The sequence below is a fragment of the Sinohyriopsis cumingii genome, chromosome 10, assembly GCF_028554795.1.
Source record: "Sinohyriopsis cumingii isolate HCF-2022 chromosome 10, ASM2855479v2, whole genome shotgun sequence".
Classification (NCBI taxonomy): domain Eukaryota; kingdom Metazoa; phylum Mollusca; class Bivalvia; order Unionida; family Unionidae; genus Sinohyriopsis; species Sinohyriopsis cumingii.
In genome coordinates this window covers 14556423-14582491 of record NC_142970.1, presented here as the reverse complement: position 1 = coordinate 14582491, position 26069 = coordinate 14556423, and the positions used below count along the sequence as shown (strand labels likewise).

Below are 26069 nucleotides of genomic sequence, written 5' to 3'. Positions count from 1 at the left end.
ATTTCATTTCACAATCATGAAAAGATTCAATCCCATCCCAGAAAAAAACCCATTTAAATCCAAGATATTCATGGAGTAAAGTATAAAAATGTTTATCATAATACTTATCTGACAGTGCTATGGATGGAACGGCATCTGATTCAATGTTTCTTCAACCAACATCTGCAGTAAAGGAGTATTGATTGTAATTGAATTTAAAAATAATGAAAGCCAGTATGCAATATGCTAATGTGACTGAAAAATATAAATAGCCACTAAGTAAAAAGTACATTCTTTCATGAGCAGACAATCTTAAACACTATGATGTAAGTAATACAAATACATAAATATGACATGTAACATTATATAAAAAAATGAACAGTAAAAGTTGTTGTTGTTGTTGTTATTGTTGTAGGGTTTAACGCCATTTTTCAGCACGCGATAGGCTATCATGGCGGCCAGTATTAATGGTGGAGGAAGAACCCAGGAAAACCCCGGAAAGAACCACCGACCCACAAGAAGCTACTGGCAAGCTTTCTCACATATCCACATTGGCTGATCCGAGACTCGAACCCACTCAGACAGAGGTGAGATGGCAGTGATCCGTAACGAAGAGCGCTTTAGACCACTCAGCCACTCGGGGCCCCAACAGTAAAAGTAGTCCAGTTATTATGCACATCATACAAAGTGTGCACAGCATGAATTTTTGGGTTCATGCTTCATTGAATATTAAAAAATAAATGGCCAATTCTTATAATCAAATTCAACTGCATAAATGGTTAAATAGACTCATACTTTGATAACATTCTTTTATTTATTCATATTTTGAATTTCACTCATTAAGGCACGATAATTACAGAACAGTGAATCCCAGTGATATATTTACAACTAATCAGAGTAAGTTTTCAAGCTCACTGGCTTTTATAAATTATCTAATACTACACCTAACAAATGACTGCATAGCTCAGATGGTTACAGCTGTGTCAATAATACGAATGTCCTGGGTTTGAGTCCCCCTGTAACCAGATTATTGTTTTCTTCATTTTAATATAAAGACTAAATTTTAAATTTCCATATTTTAATGGTATACAGATTTCAAATAACTGATTAATACACACACACACACACCGATGAATTTCTCATGGTACCATCATGTCTTAACAAGATTTGTAAGCAGATGATGCTTATTTTTTTCTTTTAAAGTGTATATTACTTGTAGCATTAGCAAAGACATCTCTTTTTTTATAAACAATGTCCAGCGCTCTTAATTAAAATCTTATGTAAGAAATATGACTTAATCATCCCATATTCTAAATATAGTCTTCAATCATCATTATGTACAGAAAAATAGTACAGGCAGGCATGGCTTAAAAAATGCTAGGTACATATAGGTATGAACGAAACAAAATTAAAAAGGGATTTTTTATTTTTAAAACATTGTATATAATATATTCTATGTACTTGAAGTGATGGGTAAACCAGCTAAGTTAGATGCAGATTAAATTATTCATGTCTGGACCCGTCTCAGTTACATGCACAAATTGATTTTGGAACTTTATTTACTTTTGTGCATGTGTCTGATTTGGATTTTTAAAATGGCTTTAACAATTTTTCAGTCATATCACTAGTAATATAACAAGTAAATATTATGTAAAAAGGGCTGTTACATAAAAACATGTAAATACCATAGTATCCCTTTTAATTTTATTAAGACTGTTATTCTATGCAAAGTCTTTGAATGTAAACTTTAATGCTCATTTACTGTTTTTTTTGCTTCAATTACCATCACTTTATTTAAAACTCCAAAAGTACCGGTGAGTGTAAAAGCATATAAGTATGCAAAGTCTCCATGTCATTAAAAACATTATTATTAACTAAAAGAGTTCAAATAATGTACGTTAACTTAATGAATACATGTAAAATTGCCTAAATACACACAACATTACACAAGATGGGGAAGAAAGAAAAAAAAAAACAGACCTCGTGATGAATCAGATTCAAGTATTCTGAATCCTGGTGGATCCTTCTTCCCATTCAGTTATTACATAATCATTAGCAGCCATCATACCATATATATTGAGCTGTGGAAATGGAAATAATAGTAATAATAATAATAATAATAATACTTTTCAATGCAGATATCATTTGTAAGTGTACAAATGTATCATGTTCATATGCAGTGTATTTTAGCCATAAGACTTAAAAGAGCAGTGTAGAAGCTATACATTATAAATAATTTTAACTGATAGAAGTACATAGATTACAGTAATGTAATTGCAAATTAATAAAAATGCTGAATCAGCTAGCGCATAAAAGATTTCTAAACTAACATTTGAGACAATAACTGTAGCATATACATGAAACCATACGCCTTCACACCATAGTATGTTCTAATTTCATTGTTGTTGAAAAAACATTACTGCAGCTATGCTCTGATGGCAAAATTGAAGCATAAAAGTCGATAAATGAATAAGCTAGACCCTTCTTTCCAACCAAATCGGCACAGCCAAGAAAATATATGATGCTATGCATGAAATGTGGATGCATCTATTTTTAGAATGAGGGACTTTCTTAATAATTTTGATATATGTGCTACAAAAGGCTTGACACATGGTTCCAGCAGGAGAAAGACATTATCCTTTATCTTACAAGTGTCTCATTTTATCATCACTGTATTTCTCAAAATAAACATTGGAAAACCTAAGGAATAATTTTCAACAAGTTTTAGTTATAAATATTTAGTTTTAAAGGACAAATAGCAGGCTTGAAGGATTTTTCTTTGCTAGCAAAGACAATGGTCTAAAAGAATAAAAACCAAGTCAATCACCTACTCAAATTAGTCAGATAGTGTTATTTGATTGGCTGAATGATAGGAATAATGCCACTGAGGCATGCTATCGGGCAAAGTGGGTGACTAAGTTGCCTAAAAAATGTAACCTTTACCTTCTTCTGTTAGGAAAACGACTTCGCCTGTGATATTTTACAGGTACATTGATGATCATCCTTTTTGAGATGCTCCCTTCACTTAGACGGGTTAGTTCCAGTGTTATAGCTCAGTGCAAAGTGAAGGCATCAAGCCATCAAATAGCTGGTGTTGATATCAATTGTGCCAACAAACAAATTCTTACAGATTCACAGGCATGTGGGTTTTTTAAGGTGCTTTACCGTTAATCATTTCATGAGTAAGTTTCTATCATTTGATGATAAAAAACAAACAAACTTGTGTTGTGAAACTTAAACTTAGTAAACAGCAATTTGTGTTTTAAGAATAAAATTGGTAAATTGAACATTTTAACTGCTGCATGTACAGTATTATCTTCAAAAATCATTTTGGAACTCTTAAGTGAACCTGTCATGTGGACTCAATGGTGGACATCGATGTGTCTGGGAAGTACCACTTTGTTAGACTGTCTCTTTTTGTAAACCACTGGGCAGATATATTCAGGAAAATATACAATTCATAGAAAGCAGTCTAAATATTATTTTATTGAATACTTAGCTTTAACATGCAATTATGTCTGTCTGAAACACATCAGACAATGCTCTATGTTGTGGAATTCAAGAGATGAAGTAAGGTCAAGCTTGTTTTCTAAGTTCACAAATTTCTGTGAAAACAAAAAAAAAGCAAAGCAAATATTATTGAACTAATTCTAATATAGACAAATAATTAAACTTTACATTTGCAATCATATCAAAGGACTGTCGTAACCATAACAAAGTTATAAAGTGAGCGGTTACATTAAGAAAACCCCTCTTTCTATAGATACTAAAATAGGTGACTTGCATGTCGGCTATGACGATTCATTTGAAAAAAGGATCTAGTTCATTCACATACTGAATTTATTTCTTCAATGTGTTGTCTATGAACAGTTAAGGTAAAGTTTTATCAGCACAAATCAATTTGGATGAACAGTATGATATGAAAGATGTGTGTATTTACTCTAATGTACATGGTACAAGGGTTGTTTCAAACAAGTTCAGAAATCTTTTCAAATGCCATTTTATAATGAACATTCAGAAAGTAATAGTAAAAAAATCATGATTATGGGTAGTTGATTAGCATTGGTACAAACTTGAAATTACAATATTGTAATCTAGTTACTCAGTTAAAATTCATTACAATGTATAACTTTTGTTGTTTTCTCTTTAAGTCATATTGCCAAAGTATAGTTATAGATGATAGTTTATAAACATGTTCCAAATGTATTTATAAATGAAACAGAACTTAAAAAATTTTCTTCTTCACAGTAAAGTATTGCTAAAAAAACAATGATAAATGCAAATATGCATACTGGGAGAAAGATGGCATAATTCAAATAAGAGAATAAAACATACCCACACACCCATATATATATATATATATATATATATATATATATATATATATATATATATATATATATATATATATATATATATATATATATATATATATATATATATATATATATATATATATATATTGTGCGTGACTCGCTTTGGTCCCATCTCTCCCTGTAAGTGTTCCACTTCTCCCTGCTTAGCTCTCACTTATCCTGTTTCTGTCCAAAAGGAAAAGTCCATTTTCTCTAAAATTCAAGTTTAGCTTGCCAACTGGAGATAACTCACAAAATGTTCTACATGAAAATAAATTATTGCTTAAAACCAGTGTTAAATCCAAATATGCGTACTAGGAAATAGAGGGCATAATTAACATAAGAGAACGATAACAACACACAAAAGCAGATACAGTAGAATCTGTCTTGAAAGACAATCCCATCTGTCAAACAATAATGGTCTCTAAAGATATGTGGTCTCTCATAACAGGTCAAAACACTATAATCAATAAAACTGTGCATGGAGATCCTGGTTTCTCAAAACAGATTTTCTCTCATAGCAGTAGTCTCTCAAGACAAGTTTTACTGTATATATATATATATATATATATATATACATATATATATATATATATATATATATATATATATATATATATATATATATATATATATATATATATATATATATATATATATATATATATATATATATTGCATCTTTTGCTTTGCTCCCACTTCTCCCTGTTTAGCTCCCAGTTCTCCCTCTTATGTCCAAAAGAAGAAGTCACTTATCCCTAAAATTCAAGTCTAACTTGACCCGTGTCATGTTGAAATTATCAATAACCACACACTTGCTAGTTTTGTTAAAATAATCAACTGATAGGATTGCAGGATTATGGTTTTAGTATGTATCTACATATCAATAGTAATGTTATTCATTAAATATGGCATGCTTCACTGCTTTCTTTTCCATTGTATTTTTATCAATGTCAGAAATCAATCTTGACCTTACAGGGGTTCTTGAATTCCAATTGTAGCATTATTTCCTACATTTCTGACTTACATAATTATATTCTATGTTTAATCTTTATCACATAATATTTTGACAAATGCATTCTATGAATTGTATATTTTTCCTTAAGTTATCTGCCCATTAGGTAAAAAAGGAATTAAATTAAGTAAAAAATACCCCAAGACAATCTAATCAAGATGTACTTCCTAGATACAGCGATATCTGTCCTTATTGCCACATGACAGGTTGTTTTTGTTGTAAGGTTTAATGCCATTTTTCAGCACACGATAGGCAATACATGGCAGCCAGTATTAATGGTGGAGGAAAATCCCGGGAAAACCCCGGAAACAACCACCGATCCGCGAGAAGCAAATGGCTGAAGCCACATGACAGGTTTATTTACTGTGTCAAACTGATTTTATGAAGAACACGGCAGTTAAAATAACTCCAAACAATCCGAAAGCCCTTTGCTAATTTTGAAACAAATTTTTATATACATATAGATGTTAATTTGGAAACAAAAACTGTTATGTTTTCAGTAAAATATAACTTGTGGAAATCAGACTATGATAACTTGCTCTAGGTGGGGTTTATGGTCAGTGTATTGCAGCACATGCCTGTGATTGTGCCAGTCTTTGATTGTTGGCGCAATTGATATCAAGACCATTTATCTGATATATGCAATGTTTATTGCCTTGAGGTATGATGCAACAAGACAACTACACAGGAAATACCTGGCTAAGTAGAGGGAGCACATCTACAGTCAGACACTACTGTCACTTGATGTACAGTTGAACAATCACAGGGCAAAGTTGTTTTTGCTTGACTAAAATAAAAAGCTGAACTTACCATTTTTTTTATACTTAGTCACCCACTTCGCCAGGTAGCATGGGTCCTGAATTATGCAAAAATCTTCCTAAGGTGGAAGACTCAACTAATAGAGCCCTAGTAAGTTGCTGAATATGAATAACTTAACAGACTTTTTAAAGAACTTTACAATGAAAATGCAGCATTTTGTATGTGTGACCAGGGTTTTGTCATGGAAATTAAATATCACTTTTTGGGAGACAACCAAATTGTAAACTTGCTTAGAATATGGAATGTTCCTGGTCTAGGTTTAGGGTGGTCACATGCACTAGGTAGTACTAAAATGTACGATGAATCACCTGATATTTATGTTTTGGTTGCAACAGACCACAAATATCATGTTATATTGTAGGACTGGGGCACCAGGCTATTCTTTATTTCAAGTACTTGCTGTTTATGTAATAATTATTACTACACAGTTTTTATAATTACTCTATATTAAGATTTTTCCAATAAATTTTACCAAAGGACCATTTTAATGGCAAAAATTCTAAATTCTATGAACCAGGCCCTATCCTCAAAACTGCAAAAATCTCTGCTTTTTAAACAAGTTTTTGAACAATCCGACAAGACATGTGGAGGTATGCATGCTAAAATCTAATTGTTATTATCTGCAGATACCCAATGGTTGACACCAATACCTTAGTTAAAAAACTGCCCATTCCTAGAAAAAGGTGCCACACTACTTATTTAAAAAGTTAAATCACTGACCCTAATCTGAATATTTTTCTTCTCTCAGGACAATGGAAATGAATATGAGCAAAATATCGAAATTAAAGCCCTATATTTTTTTATATATCATACATATGCTATTATATATCCTATTAAAAATGAGATTCAAAAGCATCTTCTGACAGATTTTCGCGAACGCTGATAGCTAAGAGTGTATACCTTATGGCCAAAATTGTGTGCCATAGACAAACCATTCAAGGCATTACAGGAGTACCTTTTGTTTTTATGTTCTCACTAGATCGATATTTTACTCTCCAGACAAGTCAGCCTTAATTTGCTTTTGGAAATGTCATGCTGTTCTTCTTAATTTTGTTTTTAAATAATACCGTAATGTATACTCTAACGCTGTATTATCGCGGGCTCTATATTATCGCGGCAAATGGGATTTCCCAATTAATTTTGGACACGCACTGTCTAGCAGTTGTTTACATATGTAAAGCTGTAGCCAGTAAGGATGCAAATATCGTACAGCACAATATCCTCTAAAATGTCTACATTTTTTATAAGTTTACAATGAAAAAGAATGAATATCACTTTTTTTGTAAAGTGCATTCATTTACGTTTATCGTCATATAGAAAACTCCAGTCAAACTTGCTATACCAGCATTGGCTTTGATTATGAATTATATTCAGTGTATTGTCTGATGTTTGATGAGTATAGGTCATATACTGCTTGTGTCATACATGTCCTTACAAGGTCAAGCTTGGAATTTCATTCCATGGTAGCCAATATGGACCAAAATTTACAAAATGTTACTTATGATCATACTTCTCGTATATAAATAAGAATATAATAACAGTTAAATGTTCTTGAAATCAGTAATATTTCAATAATAATATTAATAATAGTTATTTTATATTCACATTTCATTGCCCACATTGCATTTAAAATTCATATACTCAGTAATAATAATTGCTTTTAATTTGTAATTTTGTTATTCATGGAATTACAGTTGAATTACATGTGTGTTTGATTGTATTATTGGATCCTTTCATTTATGTTGGAAATAGTATGCCTGTAAAAGCCGGGACATTTATTTTCATTGGTAAGAGGTATTGTATATTTATTATAATACCTGCGTGCTACCATACGTAAATTAGGCTAATGCCGCGATAATGTAGAGTTGTTCCCTCATGGTAGGTTAAACTGGGTCAGTCACCATATGCTGTTATATTTACATTTACGAGCTTCGATTGACAAAGCATTCTTATAGGAGTAGAAAGAGGAAAGTCATTGAAACTTTATAAATAATAAGTAAGCAGCAATAGCAAAACAGTTTTAATATCACCGATAAGAACATTAAGTACCGTGATAATACAGCGTTCCAGGCTATACTGTAACTATCATCAATGCTCTTCAACGGCGTAAAAAGGATGACCTATATATATATTCTTGCAAGTCAAGAGTCTCATGAATAAAACACACTATGGGCAAAAGTCATTACTTAAATCATTGAGAAAAACACTATAAAGTGATACTTACAATGACCTGTGATCCCTGGCTAATACCGTCAAAGTAACAGCTAAATGGAAAACTATTTTACGAAATAACTTAAAGGTTGTAATAATAATTGAAATTAAACGTACACAAATTGCATATATTAAAACTTTAATAAATTATAGTATAAGTCAATGCAAAATATAATAAAAATGTGATATACGCTTCATTGATGTCTTTCATGTAACTAATAGTCAATAAATTCGTTTCGTTTATTTATACATTTTTAGTTAACAAAACAGTACTTGAAGAGAACACAAAATATTGCGGTTTCTTCTACTGCATTTCAAAAAGTTGAGTGTGTTATGAGTTGTCATTGAATTTGATCTTAAAGAAAAGCCATTACAAAGTGTTATTTACTATTTTAAATCATTTCATTAAATATCCTGGGTGGGACATCATGCTACGTGTCTGCAAGGATGTCTTTGGAGTATGAGGCAGATTCAGCAGTATTTGATCCATCACATCAGGTTCAAGGTCGAAGGCCATGCTTATAATACACCTGCCTGTAGACATGGAATAAAGCAATGTTGATTTGTATAACATTATTTGATGTTGTTGCTGTTGTTCTAGGGTTTAATGCTATTTTTGAGCACAATATAGGTTATACATGGTGGACAGTATAACTAGTAGAGGAAGAACCCTGGGAAACCCAGGGAAGAGCCAGCGACCGATGAGAAGCTACTGGCAGGCTTTCCCACGTGAACATTATTTGATATGCATGAGCTGACAGACTGGCCAAAAAGTAAGTTGATTTCCAGTACACTGGTTGATATGCATGAGTTGACAGGCTGGCCAAACAGTAGGTTGATTTCCAGTACACTGGTTGACATGCATGAGCTGACAGGCTGGCCAAAAAGTTGGTTGATCAACAGTACACTGATTGACATGCATGAGCTGACAGACTGCCAAACAGTATGTTGATTTACAGTACACTGGCTGACATGCATGAGCTGACAGACTGGCCAAAAGGTTGGTTGATGTACAGTACACTGGTTGACATGTCTGAGATGTCAGACTGGCCAAAAAGTAGGTTAATTTCCAGTACACTGGTTGACATGCATGAGCTGACATACTGGCCAAAGCGTAGGTTGATCTACAATACACCGGTTGACATGCATGAGCTGACAGACAAGCCAAAAAGCTGGTTGATCTGCAGTAGACTGCTTGGCATGCATGAGTAGACAGACGGGCCAAAACGTTGGCTGATCTACAGTACACTGGTTGAAATACATGAGATGACAGACTGGCCAAAATGTTGGTTGATCTACAGTACACTGGTTGAAATGCATGAGTTGACAGACTGGCCAAAAAGTTGGTTGATTTCCAGTACACTGGTTGACATGTATGAGTTGACAGACAGGCCACCAAGTAGGTTTGTTTCGAGTACACTGGTTGACATGCATGAGTTGACGGACAGGCCAATTGGTATTTGATTTCCAGTACATTAGTTGATTTGCGTGGGTGGACGGAATGGCCAAAAGATGATTAGTGTCGCTAATTAATTTGAAGATTGTTAAACACAGGATGATTACTGTCCCCAATGAAAAAGATGTACTTATTGTCCGACAAGAATGATTTGTAAGTTGTCAGACAATCCTTGTGACTGTTATAGATCTTACAGATTGTATACTGTACAAAATTGATCAAAGACTACAAGCCCTATCATTGTTTGAGATAAAACCAGCCCTGTCATTGTTTGGTGTCTTGAGATATGTAGAATCTATATTGGGGTTTGGACCGAGACAAAAAAAAAAGACCCCGTTAAGGGGTTAAATTATTTATCTCCCCACAAGGCTTGCCTCGTTGGGAGATAAATAATGTAACCCCATGACTAAGATTTCCTTGTCTCGGTCCAAACCCCAACATTGATTATTTTTCTCACCAAATATTTTCCTTTAAAGTAAACTGAACTCTTCACTAGTGTAATTATAGTTCACATGCACATGTTTACATGCGGCTCATTAATACAGATATGTCTATGAGGGCTGTGGTGTGACCGATGCATCTGAAGTACACATTTTATATGTTTAGGCAAAGAAAAATAACAACATAAAACATCACATAGTAATGAGGTATTATCACGTGTAATATGTGGATGTTATATGGAATTAACAATAAATAATTAATATTTATTACAAGAAACTTTCGTTTTTATCAGTTCCAATTTTGAAAAGTTATATTGTAAATAATTGAACAATACTGGGAATTTAGTTCTACTGTAGTTATATTTTGTAACAAAGAGTAACATGTTGCATTAGATTATTCATGGGTGATTAGTGATCTGTGTCAATATTGTATATAACTCCTTTTCTTTGGAGGAGGTGAAACTCTTTGTGAAATACTTGTGTTGTCCTTGAGATTGATTGTAAAATTACCTCCATTTATAAAAGACCCTTCAAATATGGACCCTAGCGGATAACCATGTGCTAAACTTTAAAGTTCACGGATTCTTTGAAAATTTGTTTTTCTGTCTTGGAAATATGGCAAGTGCTACAGTGAAATTTGCTTATGGATTAATGTGTTAATAGATAAATGATTCCTTCTGGTTGGTAAATACATTATTATAATGTCATTAAATATTGTAGGTATATTTTTGATTCAACTGATGCACAGTGGAGATGCTTAACACAATTGGAATAAAGCATGTTTGACATACAGATTTCTAGCTATTACTAAATTTTCTGTAGTTAAGAGAGTTGGGAGGCTATGAAGTGTATAGATCTATGTTCTGTGTGCATGGATCAGTATTTTCTGTCATAGTTCATTTCACACGGCATTGAAAATTTTATCCTATCTGTAGCGCAGTCATTTTTCAGGTCGGCATCGGTAAATGTAGCTAATAGTATATAATGTTTTACACAAAATATTTAAAACTAGTTAGGTAGCTTTATTTGATGATGTTGACCTGAAAATGCACTGAGCTATGCCTGCATATAGGATTAAATTGACTATGCTACATGGAACGAGCTAGCATAATACCAAAAGGCTCAACATCATATGTGTGTGTCTTTGTCTCTCTCAAAATATTTTTGTATGGTGTGTTCGACAAGATAGACTGACCTTAAGTTGCTATGTTTTTATTATATATTTGTTGTTGTTCCATTTTAGAACAACTATATCAGGCACAGCAGAAGACAACAAAGGTTTCTTTTTTTAAAGTTGTTCTGAGCGCCTGGACACATTGACTGAAATGATTGGTCTGAGATGACTAGACTGAGATAAGAAAAGTAAGGTTACCAAAACAGCTGGATTTCTTTGATGCATGGTGGAAAAAAAATCAGCTCTGTCATTGTTTGAAGTCTTGAGATAAAAAACCAGCCATGTCATTGTTTGATTTTTTGAGATAAAATCAGCCCAGTTCTTGTTTGATTTCTTGAGATAAAAATAATTTTGTACATTTTTTCAGTGTTGAAGCATTGAGAGAGAAGATTGTTCTGGATCCACAGTGGTTGATTAATGCCCTGAAGTCCCTCATCACAGCTGAAACTTTCGTCAAGAAATACTCTGCTATCACTAGCAAGTGGTATGAATTCAAAGAAACAGGAAAACTCACTCATGAATTGATAGGTTTGTACATATTTGCCTTTTTAAAAGATTCTTAAATCCCCATGTTTTATTAATTCTGCATCAAATCCTAGGAAAATGTTTATTTACAAATCCATTAATAGTCCAAATTTATGTTGTCACTCTACTGATGATAAACTGCTTGTCCTTGGGGAAAAAATCTCATTTTTCTGCTCCACACATTGGGTGACATTCACCAGGATATATAAATAATCATTCCAGAAGTCATACCATTTTTCCATGGAGTCATAATTAGTTTACAAAATGTAGATCAGCATGTGAATCTTTGTGTATGGGTTTAGAAGTTTGCTATTTCTTAAAGCAGTAGGCAAGTATTGCTGATTGTCTGCCCTTTGATAACCAATCTTGTTATGATTGATGCCAGCTTTTAGATTCACTCTACTAACATAGCTATGTGAAGGATGTTTTCTAAAAGATTCACCACCAAAATTTATTTTAGAATCCCTCTACCAACATATGCTTGTACAAGTTGTTTTCCTCCCATCTATACCAATTGATTGTCAATATATCTTTACCAAGTAGGAATTTTCCAACCATACGTCTGTACCAATTATTATCAGTCCGTCTGGTTGTATCAATTAATTATTGTTCATCCATCTGTCTATACCATTTAGGTGTTGTCTATCCATTTGTACCTATTAGTTGTTATCCATCCATCTGTCTGTACCAATTGTAATCCATCCCTGTGTCTGTAGCAATTGTTATCCATCCATCTGTCTGTAGCAATTGTAATCCATCAATCTGTCTGTAGCAATTGTTATCCATCCATCTGTAGCAATTGTTATTCGTCATCTGTCTGTAGCAATTGTTATCCAATCATTTGTCAGTACCTATTAGTTGTTATCCATCCATCTGTCTGTAGTTATTGTTATCCATTCATCTGTCTGTACCAGTTTATTCCAAGTACTAAAGTTTAGTTTTCCACAGTCAGCAGATTCCAAACTTTCAGATAGTTAGCACTTAGGTTAGGAAGATCCCTACTGAATTTTGGTTAAAATACTTCGAGGTCAAGGGCACAAATTAACAGAAGGAGAAACGTTTGTGCAAAAGAACTTTACTTATCCACCATCTACAGCTGCCATGTATTGTGGACATCTGGCATTTGGAGCAAAGAACAAGCTTATTAATGGTAGGGTTAAAAAGTCATAAGAAAAACAATGGACCATAACTTAAACAACATTTCTTGATGGCCTGCACATCGGGAATGGACGAAAATTTAGAATTTCGGGGCAACAGTCAGATGTTATGGTTAACTACTGAAACAAGGTAAAAATGGTGTCGCTCTGAAGTCCAGTATGGCCACCATGGCAGCCATGTTAGAAATCTTATTATTGCCAATGACTCACTGAAGAGAAAATTATACTGATATGTAGTTTTTTCCAAAATCCTTCCTTTGTTGCCTAGTCGGTCTTCTGCGAACATGGGACCACTTTATTATCCAATATGGTTGTCACTTATTGGCCATCTTTTCATCACTATTCTACCTGAATGTATGATCATATCACCATGGGGTTTTCCCTAAAAGACTTCTTTGATGTCTTCATATTCCTAAGCAAAAATTAGTGCCACTCTGAGTTCCAGTATGGTCACCATGGCAGCCATCTTGAAAATCTTATTGCAGCTCCTAATGAAGTTGACCAAATACACAATATAAAGTATGAGTCACTGCAGTCTTGTGACGATTTCATTTGTGAAGTTCAGTTGGTAGAGCATGAACTTTCACTATACACATTTGGTGCTGCAGGTAACATTTCTATTTCTAAAGGTTCCACAGTAATAAATTCCTCTGGCAATAAGGCAGTGCATGATTAAAGTGAACTAGTTATTGTTGTCAGAGTCTGTAATATGAGAGGGAAAACTATTTTTTTGATCCCAAGTCCAGGTTTTCCAGATTACAGCAGTTGATGTAGTTGATAATATCACCTCTGATTTATTCCCTTCCTGAAAATCCTCCCCAGTCGTTTATTTAGGGATGCATGTTGATACTCTGAACCTCACACAAGCCATGTACTGAGAGTGAAACTGGTCCTAGGTAGTTGGACTTCTGTGTTGTCTAAAAGTAACACTTGTATTGGGCTTATTAGCACACTAGACTGTGTTGGAAGATCCTACGCCTTTTAAGCAGGCATATCGTAGAATTCCACCATGATTCTATGAGGAGGTATGCCAGCACATAAAGGAGATGCTAGAGGATAGAGTTATTAGGGAATCTGAGTATCCCTTATTGTCCAGTGTAGACTTGATCAGAAAGAATAATGGGTCCCTGCATTTCTCAATCTACTGACATCAACTTAACGCTTGTATCAAACATAACACATGTTTATTGCCATGGTTTGATTATATCCTCGATAGTTTGGTAGGCTTTTTCCATGCTCGATCTCAGATCTGGATACTTGAATGTGGAGATTCAATATAAAAGATACACACAGGACTGCCTTATCAGTAGGTAGATGAATTTATTTGAGTGGAACAGTTAGGTTTTGGACTTGCCAATGCCCCTGCCACCTTCCAGTGCTTGATGGAACGATGTATGGGTGACCTACATTGGAGAGAGTGTTTAATCTTTTTGGACGACATCCTGATCTTCTTAAGAACCATTGAGGAACATATCCAATGCATCAAAACAGTTTTCGGAAGCAAGGACTTAAAACAACTAAGTGTGAGCTCTTCAAGACTTTCATTTTTTACCTTGGTCATGTCATTAGCAAGTATGGTATTTCTACTAAACCAGACAAAATCTCAGCTGTGACTGAGAAGCCTGACCCCAGGAATTTGAAGGAGCTGTGCTGTTATTGTTGTTATGTCCATTGAATATTTTGGTGTCACATATTCAATACATTGATGTCTAATGTCCATATACATGTTGTATCGTTGTACCTGTGTTGAGTGAATATTATGTACATTTCTTGCATTGTGTGTGCCTAATATGCACCAGCCAATTTCTGTTGACATGTTCCCTGTTCCAATGACTGCAGGAGTCAACTTTAACATTTCTGGGTCGAATAATTTTACTCATTGCTTTGTAAATGGTATTAAAGAAAATAACTATTGGACATCAGAATACTACACAGCGCTGGCAAGGTTTAGGAATTACATTGCAATAGTTTTATAAAAAATTCCTCGCCTTGTATTTTTGTGAGTTGTATGTGTGTATTAGTTTGGTTTACTTTTGATTATGTGTATATGTTTTAGGTCTTCTCATAATTCGTTTTCTTCCTCATCACCATGTCTGATTAGATCTGACATCCAATATGGTCATCGCACTGTGACCATCTATAACATCATTACTCCCGAATGTATGGTTTTATGATGTCTGCCTGGTCATAAATGAAAATTTTGTTGATCTGGGGTCAAGTATGGCTGTAACAGTGGCCAGCTTAACAAAATCTTGTTAACACTACTTCTTTTCAATGAATCGTCATATCATCATGGGTCTTCTGTGGTAGACCTTTGTGTTTTTAATGTTGATCTTTAACTAAACCGGTTCTGATCTTACGTCCAGTATGCGGCCATATCTCTGAAACAAAAATTCATTTGGCATGGGGTTTCATCAGATGTATTATGATATCCACACATACCCATCAACTCCCAGATGGGTGATAAAAACTCTCATAATCTGATATCTCCAGATTTGTGCAGAGAACTCCCAATTATTACGTTATATATGTTGATTTTAATTTCTCCTATACCCTACATATATATACATATATTGTATTCAATCCACATAAACGATGTTCTGTTTTATCACCAATGAATATTGTTTTGACGAAATAATATGACACTACAAAGTTCTTTTTCTTCATTGATTATAATGTTAAGTTTAAATATTATTGACATAAATTTCAGAATATTTTAACCACTACAACAATACCTTAGTCATCAAATACATCACAATAATAAAATTTTCACCAATTAGTTTCAAACCGATCATTGATCACTGTGATTGTTGTGCATTTGTCTCTACAAGCAAAATAGCATCTCCATTCCCACCAAAGAAACTCACATCAGTAAACACCTGGCATTCCTGTACAGTGTATATAACTTTGATAACCATAATTAAATTAAAAGAAGGAATGAAAAACTAGACCAGCCACGTAGTATATGTGCCCCCAAAGAACCACTTCAGAATAACTGCTGTATTTGGTAAACAGTGTTGCATGACTTACAAGCTGACCTTAAGGTGTTACGAGCCTATCTTTTTTAATATAAGTAACATAAAAGTGTGAAAAAAACAAGCTTTGTAAAATTTAACAAATAATTTATTTCCCTAGAATACAAAAAGAAAAATGAGGGAAAAAATAACTTACGGTATTGCGAATTAAAGTAAAAAATAATCCAAAAATTAAAGACAAGTCCTGGCAATACAAAGTTTTAAATACAACTAAATCTATTCCACCAGCATAAAAAAAACTTTGTTAATTGTTAAACAATCTCTCAGTGAACATGATACCAAGAAAGCTACAGGACTGGATCATATTGATCCATGATCATTAAATATTCTGGCTCTGCTCTTTTAGATAGCATAACATTCATAATCATTTTAAATATTGCAACCTCATCTTTCCCCAACATATGGAAAACTGCATAAGCAACTCCTATTCACTAATCTGGTTCTAAGGATGCTGCTGAGAACTACCGACCAGTCTCAATACTACCAAACTTGTCAAAGTTGATTGAAAAACATGTCCATGACTCATTCATGTGATATTTAACCAAACACTTGTTGTTACACCCTAATCAATCAGGCTTTAGACAGAACCATTCATGTGAGACTGCCTTAATCTCTCTAACTGATAAATGGCTTCAAGTACTTGACAAAGGTAGAAAACTAGGATCTGTATTTGTAAATTTCAGGAAAGCTTTTGAAATAGTGGATGATAAAATCCTTTTAGAGAAACTGAAATTCTAACTTTGTGATGAAAGCACAGTTAGATGGTTTACTTCATACTTAAGTGAGAGAACACAACATGTTTACATAAATAATGTTCTGTCTGAACCTGGAACAATTAGATATGGAATACCAAAAGACTCAATTATAGGTTCATTACTGTATTTTATCTATTAATGACCTATCACTTTTACTAAGGGATGCAATATCATCTACAGATCTCTATGCAGATGACACAACATTGTCAGACGTCCAAAACAAAAAATATGAAATCGAAATTTCTTTACAGAATGACCTAAACAAACTGGATAGCTCATCTGCTTTAATCTCTAATTACCAGGGAAACATCATATGGTATAACACTGTACTACACCCCTTGTTCAAAACCAAGTGCACTAAACTGATACGTACAGGCCATCTTTGGGCCTTCATACAGGTGTAATTGTAAATTATATTATACAAGGACACATTCCTGTATTAGCTCATCTGCTACCAATAATTTATTTACCTAGGCATTCTTAGCATCCGGACACAATGCTTCAATGGTTCTACCTGCCCATGTCGTTCTAGACTTTTCCGACAGGTAGTATTAGTATTAAGATTGTCGGCTATTACATCTGTTCCAGGTAGCCTTCATTTGGTTTTGCCCTTCACCCTCACAATATCCAAGCAAGACAGGTGCAGGTATACAGCCTTATAATGTATTGTTCCTATAGATGATATTGTCATAGTTACATATGCACTTCATTCCTTATTACACTGGCTGTTATCTATTGCTTGGCCAACTTAACATACAGCTCTGAAACAACATTGCATTCAAAAGACGGGTACAGGGCTCCCCAGTTGTTGTGCTCTGCTCTATTTGTCATGCAGATTAGAACCATGGGCAAAGCACGAAAATGTACAGTGATGGATGATGACATCAGTCTGCATGCTGGCCTTTGGTGCAATATTTTATGGCACAAAAGGGAGATAAGTTCACATGTCACCCCTCAGCATCGGACACGATTACGGCAACCAATTAACCACCACTGGACTCAGCCTTTTTGACAACTATTGTGGTCCTTTCCTCCTCAGGATTCAACTACTTTTATATTGCTTCCAGCGAGGGAAAGCTGAATAAACTGCCAGCTGTTCTCTCTGACCAGCATTTACATGGATCAAACATCTGTAACCCATCCTAACATTACAAGTCGGATGACACCTCGCCATACACAGATGGCTTATTTCCATTTCAGTGTCAATGACTAAACAGCAAGAAAGCTTCCAGTATGTCCAGCCTGACCTATGGCATTATGTACATTCATCAGACCTTGTTTTGTAAATCCCTCTCGCTTTGCCATAAGAATAGACTCCTTACACAGGGACCATTTCAAAGTCATGGCTTATATTTCGGGCGATCTATGAGTTTCAGGAGCTGCAGACTTTGTCGCTCTTCACCAGCTAATTGCTAGGTATCACAGGAGACCTCAGCCTCACCTAAGACCAACAAGAACGATGATGCTTGCTCTCAAGTCATTTCATCAGTTCTAGACAATATGATGTCACAGTCTGGGAGGATTACAAACATTCTAAACTATCTTCATTATCAACTACATGATCCAAGCAATAACCGACTTTTCTTCTCGCAAACACGACTCCCATTTAGTTCATGTCAGTGACTATCTTTTGTTTAGAAATCCTAGCAGGTGACTATGATATCTTATCTTCTGGAGATGAAACGCCATGTTCCATATGTAAGGATTGGATGGCCTTTGATGACACTGAGCAGTTAGTGCAGAGTATTGTAGCTGTGGGTTTTGTGCTGCACTTTGTCACTATGGCTATCTTCAAACAGGAGGCTTATCTTCTTCCAAGAATGGCCAGAGTATTAAACACTTTGGCCAATGCTGAAACAACAGCTAATAATTTACAAGTGGTGGAAAGTGAGTCAGTTTTCTCTCAACCTCCACTTTCCTTAAGGACCAACATAAGGCGAAGCTGCAAGCACAGTCTTTAACCCCTGGAGGTTTTTGTCATTTGTGCCTGAAAATCGAGTAGGAAACACATTTTGAAAGCTATTTCAGAATAGATCCAAAAACAACAAATCCCCAGTCATCTACTCAATAACATGCATCCTGGTTGTGTTAGAAGCATCGTTTTTCATTGGTTATTTGACTCGCGTATGAGCAGAAGGGTAAACGTTGGAGTGATTCTTTTGTGGGGTATTTTGTGCAAAACATAGTCATTATTTTTGTATCGAGACCACTTTTTATTCCAAATGCCCATCTTATCCTACTTTTTGCAAAGACTCATCTGTCTGTTTGCAGCTAATACTGGTTTGCCTTAGATCTGAGACCAAAAGGTCTAAAATGCAGACACAAAATCAGATTCTGACCGCAGGCGAATTTTGGGTAGAATAAAGTCGGATCCAAAAAGTGAGGGTTTTTTATCAGTATTTTGTAGTGCAACTAGATATTCCAGATTATTTGGTTTCATTGCAGAGCTACATCTGTCTTCCTTTATATAGTGCCACCGACTTTAGTGTACCTTGCATGACCATGACACTACAGAGATTGGCAGTAGGCTACTACCTCCTGCCCCGTTAAGTTGTCGCTAGGGGTAAATGTGTTAATGGCCAGATCAAAGATGTCCGCAGACAAGCAACCAAGGAGACCAATTTCCCTTCACTGCAAACACGCCATTGATACATATATATTACAGAAAATCAACAAAAGAATCCAAGAGCCACACATAGGACACAAACCTCTGGAAAAATGTCCTATTCAACCTCCACCCAGCAAAAACCACAGTCCTCACAAAGCAAGGCAAATAAACATTTTTTCTCCCATCAGCTTGCTGTCCTCAGAAGATGATGTCATCTCCACTCTGCCTTTTCCACACATCCTAGTCAGAGAATGGCTCAAATTCTTTGCTGCCAAATGAAACGAGATTTTCCATGATAAATTATGGACTCAACAAGTGGTTTCCAGGGTACTCTGCCTCACTTTCCACACACTTCATCCTGTTCAGAATCCCACCAATTACAGACCTTCAATCCGATTAGGAAGAAATAAATAACCTTCTTCAAAAAAGGTAGTATAATTAATTCATAACATAAATTCTCCTGGGCTTTAATCCAGACTTGTCTTGGTCCCAAAGGCAAATGGCACTCTATATTCAGTCATCAACCTCAGTGTCTTTAATCAGTTTATTCATGCACCTTGGTTCTCAGTGGAAACACAGTGGCACATGTTTAATGCCATCCAAGAGGGAGACTTTGCAATCAGTGTGGACTTAAAAGATGCTTACCTTCATCTCACTATTCACCAGGAATCCATTAAGTTCCTGCAGTTCACCATACTATGACATTGCATTCCAATTAAGAGCACTTCCATTTAGACTTGACAACATCCCTTGGGACTTCACTCATCTCATGTACCATGTAATGATGCATGTCTTTACCATTTATACAGCTGCCAATCATGTTATCTGGATGACATCCTGCACAAATACTAACCATAGTTATATTTTAAATCACTGCATGAATACACTGCTTAAAAATCTAGGCTTTCTCATTAACAAGGATAAATCCAACCTATTACCATCTTAATAATTTCTTCACCTAGGTATGAAGTTCAATATACAGGCAAACATAATTCATCTCCCTCATGATTGGGCATTGAAAATCCGAACCATGGTGGGTTCTTTACTTTCGATGAAGACTAACTGCAGGGGAATTCCTTTGCCTACTGGGCTTTCTCAACACAGCAGATCTCTTTGTCCTAGATCACCCTTTTATGTACCATTGCAAATGATTCTTCTGTCATGATGGAAGTCCGCCCACTAGACTAACCCCTCACCTTCTGTCATGATGGAAGTCTGCACACTAGACTAACCCCTCACCTTCTGTCTTTATGGAAGTCTGCCCACTAGACTAACCCTTCACCTTTTGTCACGATGGAAGTCTGCCCGCTAGACTAACTCTCACCTTCTGCACACAAATGAGGTACCTTCTGCAGACTTGGTGCAAATAAAATTGGCTCAGCTGTGGTATACTTATGCAGGTACAACCACCTTGGATTACAATTTGTACTGTTGCAATTACCAGAGATGCACCCAGGGTGTGTGATTCACGCAAAAGTTTACGAATTCCCACACTTATTAAGTGAAAATGCGTGTGAACTTCCACATATTAATCTCATGTCATGCATATGAAAATTTACCAAGGATGCAACTATATTCAGCCGTTCACCCTCCAAGTACATGTGTAAGTGGTAAAAATATTATACAGCTTGTCGTGATGCACACTTTTTCGTAACTGTTTACGCACGTGATTTCTTAGGTTTGATATGTGTTGTTGTTAAATTAAATTGTATTGGCACATTAGACCCCGTAACAAGCATTGTGTCAAGGTTTGAAACTTGCATAAACAAAATTTTGCAGATGCGCGTTTATAATATGGCCTATCTGGAAGACCCAATGTTGTTGCATCTCAGAATATAGGAACTCAGAAAGTATTAACAGAGATACAGGTGAGTTATTTGGAACCAAACAAAATTACGTTAAAGTGGAATCCAATGTAGATGATGGATGGAACGAAACAGATAGGATGCCAATCAGCTCCACATTTTGGCAGTACATGTATTTTGAAATTAAATGTGGAAACAGCAGAAAAACAAGCGAAATTAAAAAGCAATTTATAAGTAGAGCGCACTTTTTTAATAAATATATTAATACATAAAAAAATTGATGCAACATCTGTTAATATTTTGATTTCAATATTAGTCTTACAGAGTGGATAAGGAAGAAAGAGATGGATATTGACGTGTTATGTATTTGTTGAACTGTCGTCATTTTCTCCTTCCAATCATCTTTGTTCTATTCCCCCCCTTATCATTTTGACAAGAGGAGTGGGTGGAGGAAATCCTTCCCTAAAATAAAATCATGGGAGCATCTCTGAAAAACAGAAGGCTGGGGAGCCCATCTAGTACCATTCTTTCGCGAATCCAGTGTTTTTATGGTTTCCTTAGGAACGACATCTGCATAGCAATGTTCTGGAGATGAAGGTCATTTTGAATGCCTTTCACTGGTAGCAGGAATGTTTAAATGGTAAGTCCTCATTCTGTCCAACAGGCCTACATAACAACAAGGTGGAACCAAGTTCCCAGCACTTTGCATCCTGACTTAGGACTTTCTAAAGTCGCATGGTCAACAACAAATTGACGTTCAAGTTCACCATATCCAATTATTCCTAAACATACTAGCTGATTCTTTGTCCTGGAACAATCAATTAATACAAAGAGAATGGTCTCTCCATCCCTCAGTTGTCACTGTTATATATCAGATGGGACCCGCCATTGGTGGAATTGTTTGCAACAAGGTGGAGTACGTAACAATATACACAGCCAAATACTTTATCTCTGTGCCCAAAGTGGAACCTATGTTTGCAATTAACCCGGTTGAACAAAACCCCTTTTGAACCTCTTTCAGGGGTATCTCTGGAATGCCTTTCATACAAGACCTTCTTCATCATGGCATTAGTGACTTTGGGCAGAATTATTGAAATGCATGCAGAAGACCGACACTACATACAGTTCCGACTAGATGAGTCAGTCTTACTTATGAATGCATATTCTTCCATTGCCAAGAACAGGCTTTCTTCCACGGGTAACCAGACTTTACTTTACTTATAACTGCATCTTCTATCATTGCTAAGAACAGGCTTCCTTCCACAGTAACTAGACTTTACTTATGACTGCATCCTCTGTCACTGCGAAGAACAGGCTTCCTCCCACAGTAACCAGACTTTATTTATGACCGCATCGTCTATCATTGCCAAGAACAGTCTTCCTTTCACAGTAACTAAACTGAAATGCATGCAGAAGACCGACACTACATACAGTTCCGACTAGATGAGTCAGTCTTACTTATGAATGCATATTCTTCCATTGCCAAGAACAGGCTTTCTTCCACGGGTAACCAGACTTTACTTTACTTATAACTGCATCTTCTATCATTGCTAAGAACAGGCTTCCTTCCACAGTAACCAGACTTTACTTATAACTGCATCCTCTATCATTGCCAAGAACAGGCTTCCTTCCACAGCAACTAGACTTTACTTATAACTGCATCCTCTATCATTGCCAAGAACAGGCTTCCTTCCACAGGAACATACTTTACTTATAACTGCATCCTTTATCATTGCCAAGAACAGGCTTCCTTCCACAGTAACCAGACTTTAATTATAACTGCATCCTCTATCATTGCCAAGAACAGGCTTCCTTCCACAGTAACCAGACTTTACTTTTAACTGCATCCGCTATCATTGCGAAGAACATGCTTCCTTCCACGGGTAACCAGACTTTCATCATGAAACCTCTGTCAAGTCTAGACACATCATCTCAAGACCCAGTTTGAAGGTGTACCGTAATAGAACAAGATCCGCTGAGGGAGATTATGCCTATTTTATCTATGAAGAAAGAACAGGGGTGTATGTCAAGATGGACTATCTCGTCCTGGATTAAGGTGGCTATCCTTCATGCATATCGAGAAATAATGCTAAATCATATGAACTTTTTATGCATTTCAGCTGACAAGGTTAGAGCAGTTGCCAGCAGTATAGTATTTGACCAGAGCTGTTCTCTAACTGAAATCATTCAGGCAGTGGGCTGGAGATCAGGGTCCACATTCTTTAGCTTTTATCCCCAAGATTTGTCATCACAAAGGGCTTAACTTGATCTTCTGAAACCATATATATCCAAAGCTCAACAGTGCGGATTCCAGATAACAAGTTCTTAAGTTGCCGCTTTTCGACTTGTACTGGATATAAGGAAAGGGGAATTTGTTCTTTATTTGAAGCCACTTTCTGACAGATGAAGTCCCCTCCAGTAGGGTTACCTACAAGCTGTCTCTTATACCTAAAGGGATCGGTGATGGTATATCCAGGGTAAGGGGACGTACCTCCCTCCCTTACTTATTATCTGAAGGTATTATGATTGGGGCAATGTTTTCAAAGAAAAAAACAATTCTCCTAGTAAAATATTTTTTCAACAATATTGACCCATCCTAAATGCACACATGTCCTCCCAGCCTACCCACAATTACATCCATATAGAGCATTCCTTACACTACAGTAGTAGTCGAGTATTATCAGCGTTACGTCTTTACTCACCTCATAGATGACATGAAATTACTACATTGTTGATGAAACTTGACCTGGTACTCACCATTTATATTGCTTGTTATGTCTACACAAATTTCACAGCCTAAATGCCCATTACATCACAGGTCCAATATTTACATGATATCAACAATAAACCCATTTCCAATTATGTTGTAAATAAATTGGAAAATAATAAATGATAGTCACTGTTTGTGAAAAACCCAAAGAGGACAACTAATTTCCAACATATTTATTCCAAGAACAACTACCAGAAAGTTGTCAAAGCATCCTGGGCAAAGCCAGATTCATAAAGCAGAGAGCATGTCATTTTGGTAGTCTAGTGGTACAACAAAACCGTCATTGACACATGCTCCATTCTTGATAAATTTTGAATTTTCTCCAATGTGCTGTGAAAATAATTTGTGATAAAAAGCAATAAGCAAATAATAGGCATTTGTATGTTGTATCCGTACTAGAAACATACTTTTAGAATCCAATTAAGATGGTGAAAAAGGCCAATAGCTTTCCTCTTTTTGTCTCATCTTGAGTAAAGGCCATTTGAGCTTATGCTGTAGTCATACATGGGTCATGTGCCATCCATCCATGGACAATGACTTCTTAACGTGCAAGAGTCCATACTTGAGGCACATAAGGAGTATGGGATTATGTCATTACATTCTCAGACGTATATATTTCATTCACATTGGTAAGGAAGCATATATTATCATTGTCATAGACAGGTTAGAACTACAAGTGGGTGGCCGAGTGGTCAGTTATGAATCACTGCCATCTCACCTCTGTCTGCATGGGTTCGAGTCTCAGATTCGGCCAATGTGAGTATGTGAGAAAGTCTGCCAGTAGCTTCTCGTGGGTCGGTGATTCTTTCGGTGGGGGTTTCCAGGGTTCTTCCTCCACCATTAATACAGGCCGCCATGTATAGCCTATTGTGTGCTGAAAAATGGCGTTAAACCCTACAACAACAACAACTACTACTACAAGTGTTACCACTTGAAGTTCCAAATTCCATTTGGATTAACCTTGGTTGATCAAAAACAATGGAACAATATCAATCACAATTAGATGATAAGTAGATAAACCTTTTTGATGGCTTAGATAAATGGATTTAATTGTCAATATTTCACTTTCAAACCGGGCTTTTTTATTTTACAAAGACTTTTTCTGGCTGTTTTCTGTGTGTAGTTGCTATTGACAGATTTGTCAAGTCTCTTGTTTGCAAAAGCCTGTTTTGTATGTTTTTGTGTAACTGCTATTGAGAAATATGACAAGTCTCTTGTTTGCAAAAGTCGGTCTTGTATGTTTATGTGTGTAGTTGCTATTGACAGAGTTGACAAGTCTCTTGTTTCCAAAAGCCTGTCTGACATGTTCTACTGCAGTTGCTATTGACAGATTTGCCAAGTCTCTTGTTTGCAAAAGCCCACATGGTATGTTCCTCTGTGTAGTTGCTATTGACAGATTTGACATGTCTCTTCTTTACAAAAGCCCATCTGGCATCTTTCTGTGCATAACTGCTATTGATACGTGTGAGAAGTCTCTTGTTTGCAAAAGCCCATCTGATATGTTTTTGTGTGTAACTGTTATTAAAAGTTTTGACAGTATATTGAACCGTGAGATTGTTTTGTTCTCCACACTCTCTGTTCTAATACATTGCTTTAATGATGTAAAAAGTTGCATGTATCCACAATGAGTCAAGATATTTTATTAAAAGAAGTAAACTAGAATTGTACTAGACTGTATATATGCCCAAAGAAAATTATCAGGCATATCTGTTCGATAAGAATACAATTTAAATTAACCAAAATTTACCCCACATTATCTGATTTTAAAATTATCATTATCTTACTTTTTAATGTAATGGGTAAGCTCATTACTGATACTGCATCAGATGAGTATGTTGTGGAACTTCAATATGACTGAGACTAAATGTTTGGTTTGAATTTTTTTCCACAGGAAAGTCATTTGAGTGGTGCCAAGTATTTTGATGGTCATAGTTTGACATTGAAATTACAGCCATTTTTTGTGAC

At 35.5% G+C, this 26069-nt stretch overlaps 1 protein-coding gene across 1 annotated transcript in view; it reads left to right on the top strand.

Annotated features, from left to right (window-relative positions):
* LOC149789632 (putative serine/threonine-protein kinase pats1) overlaps positions 1 to 26069 on the top strand; it is a 95720-nt gene that overhangs the window by 56015 nt on the left and 13636 nt on the right. Inside the window, exon 4 of the mRNA XM_089973343.1 lies at positions 11817 to 11977. Coding sequence (XP_089829469.1) covers positions 11817 to 11977 — 161 coding nt within the window. The remainder of the gene's footprint in view (positions 1 to 11816; positions 11978 to 26069) is intronic.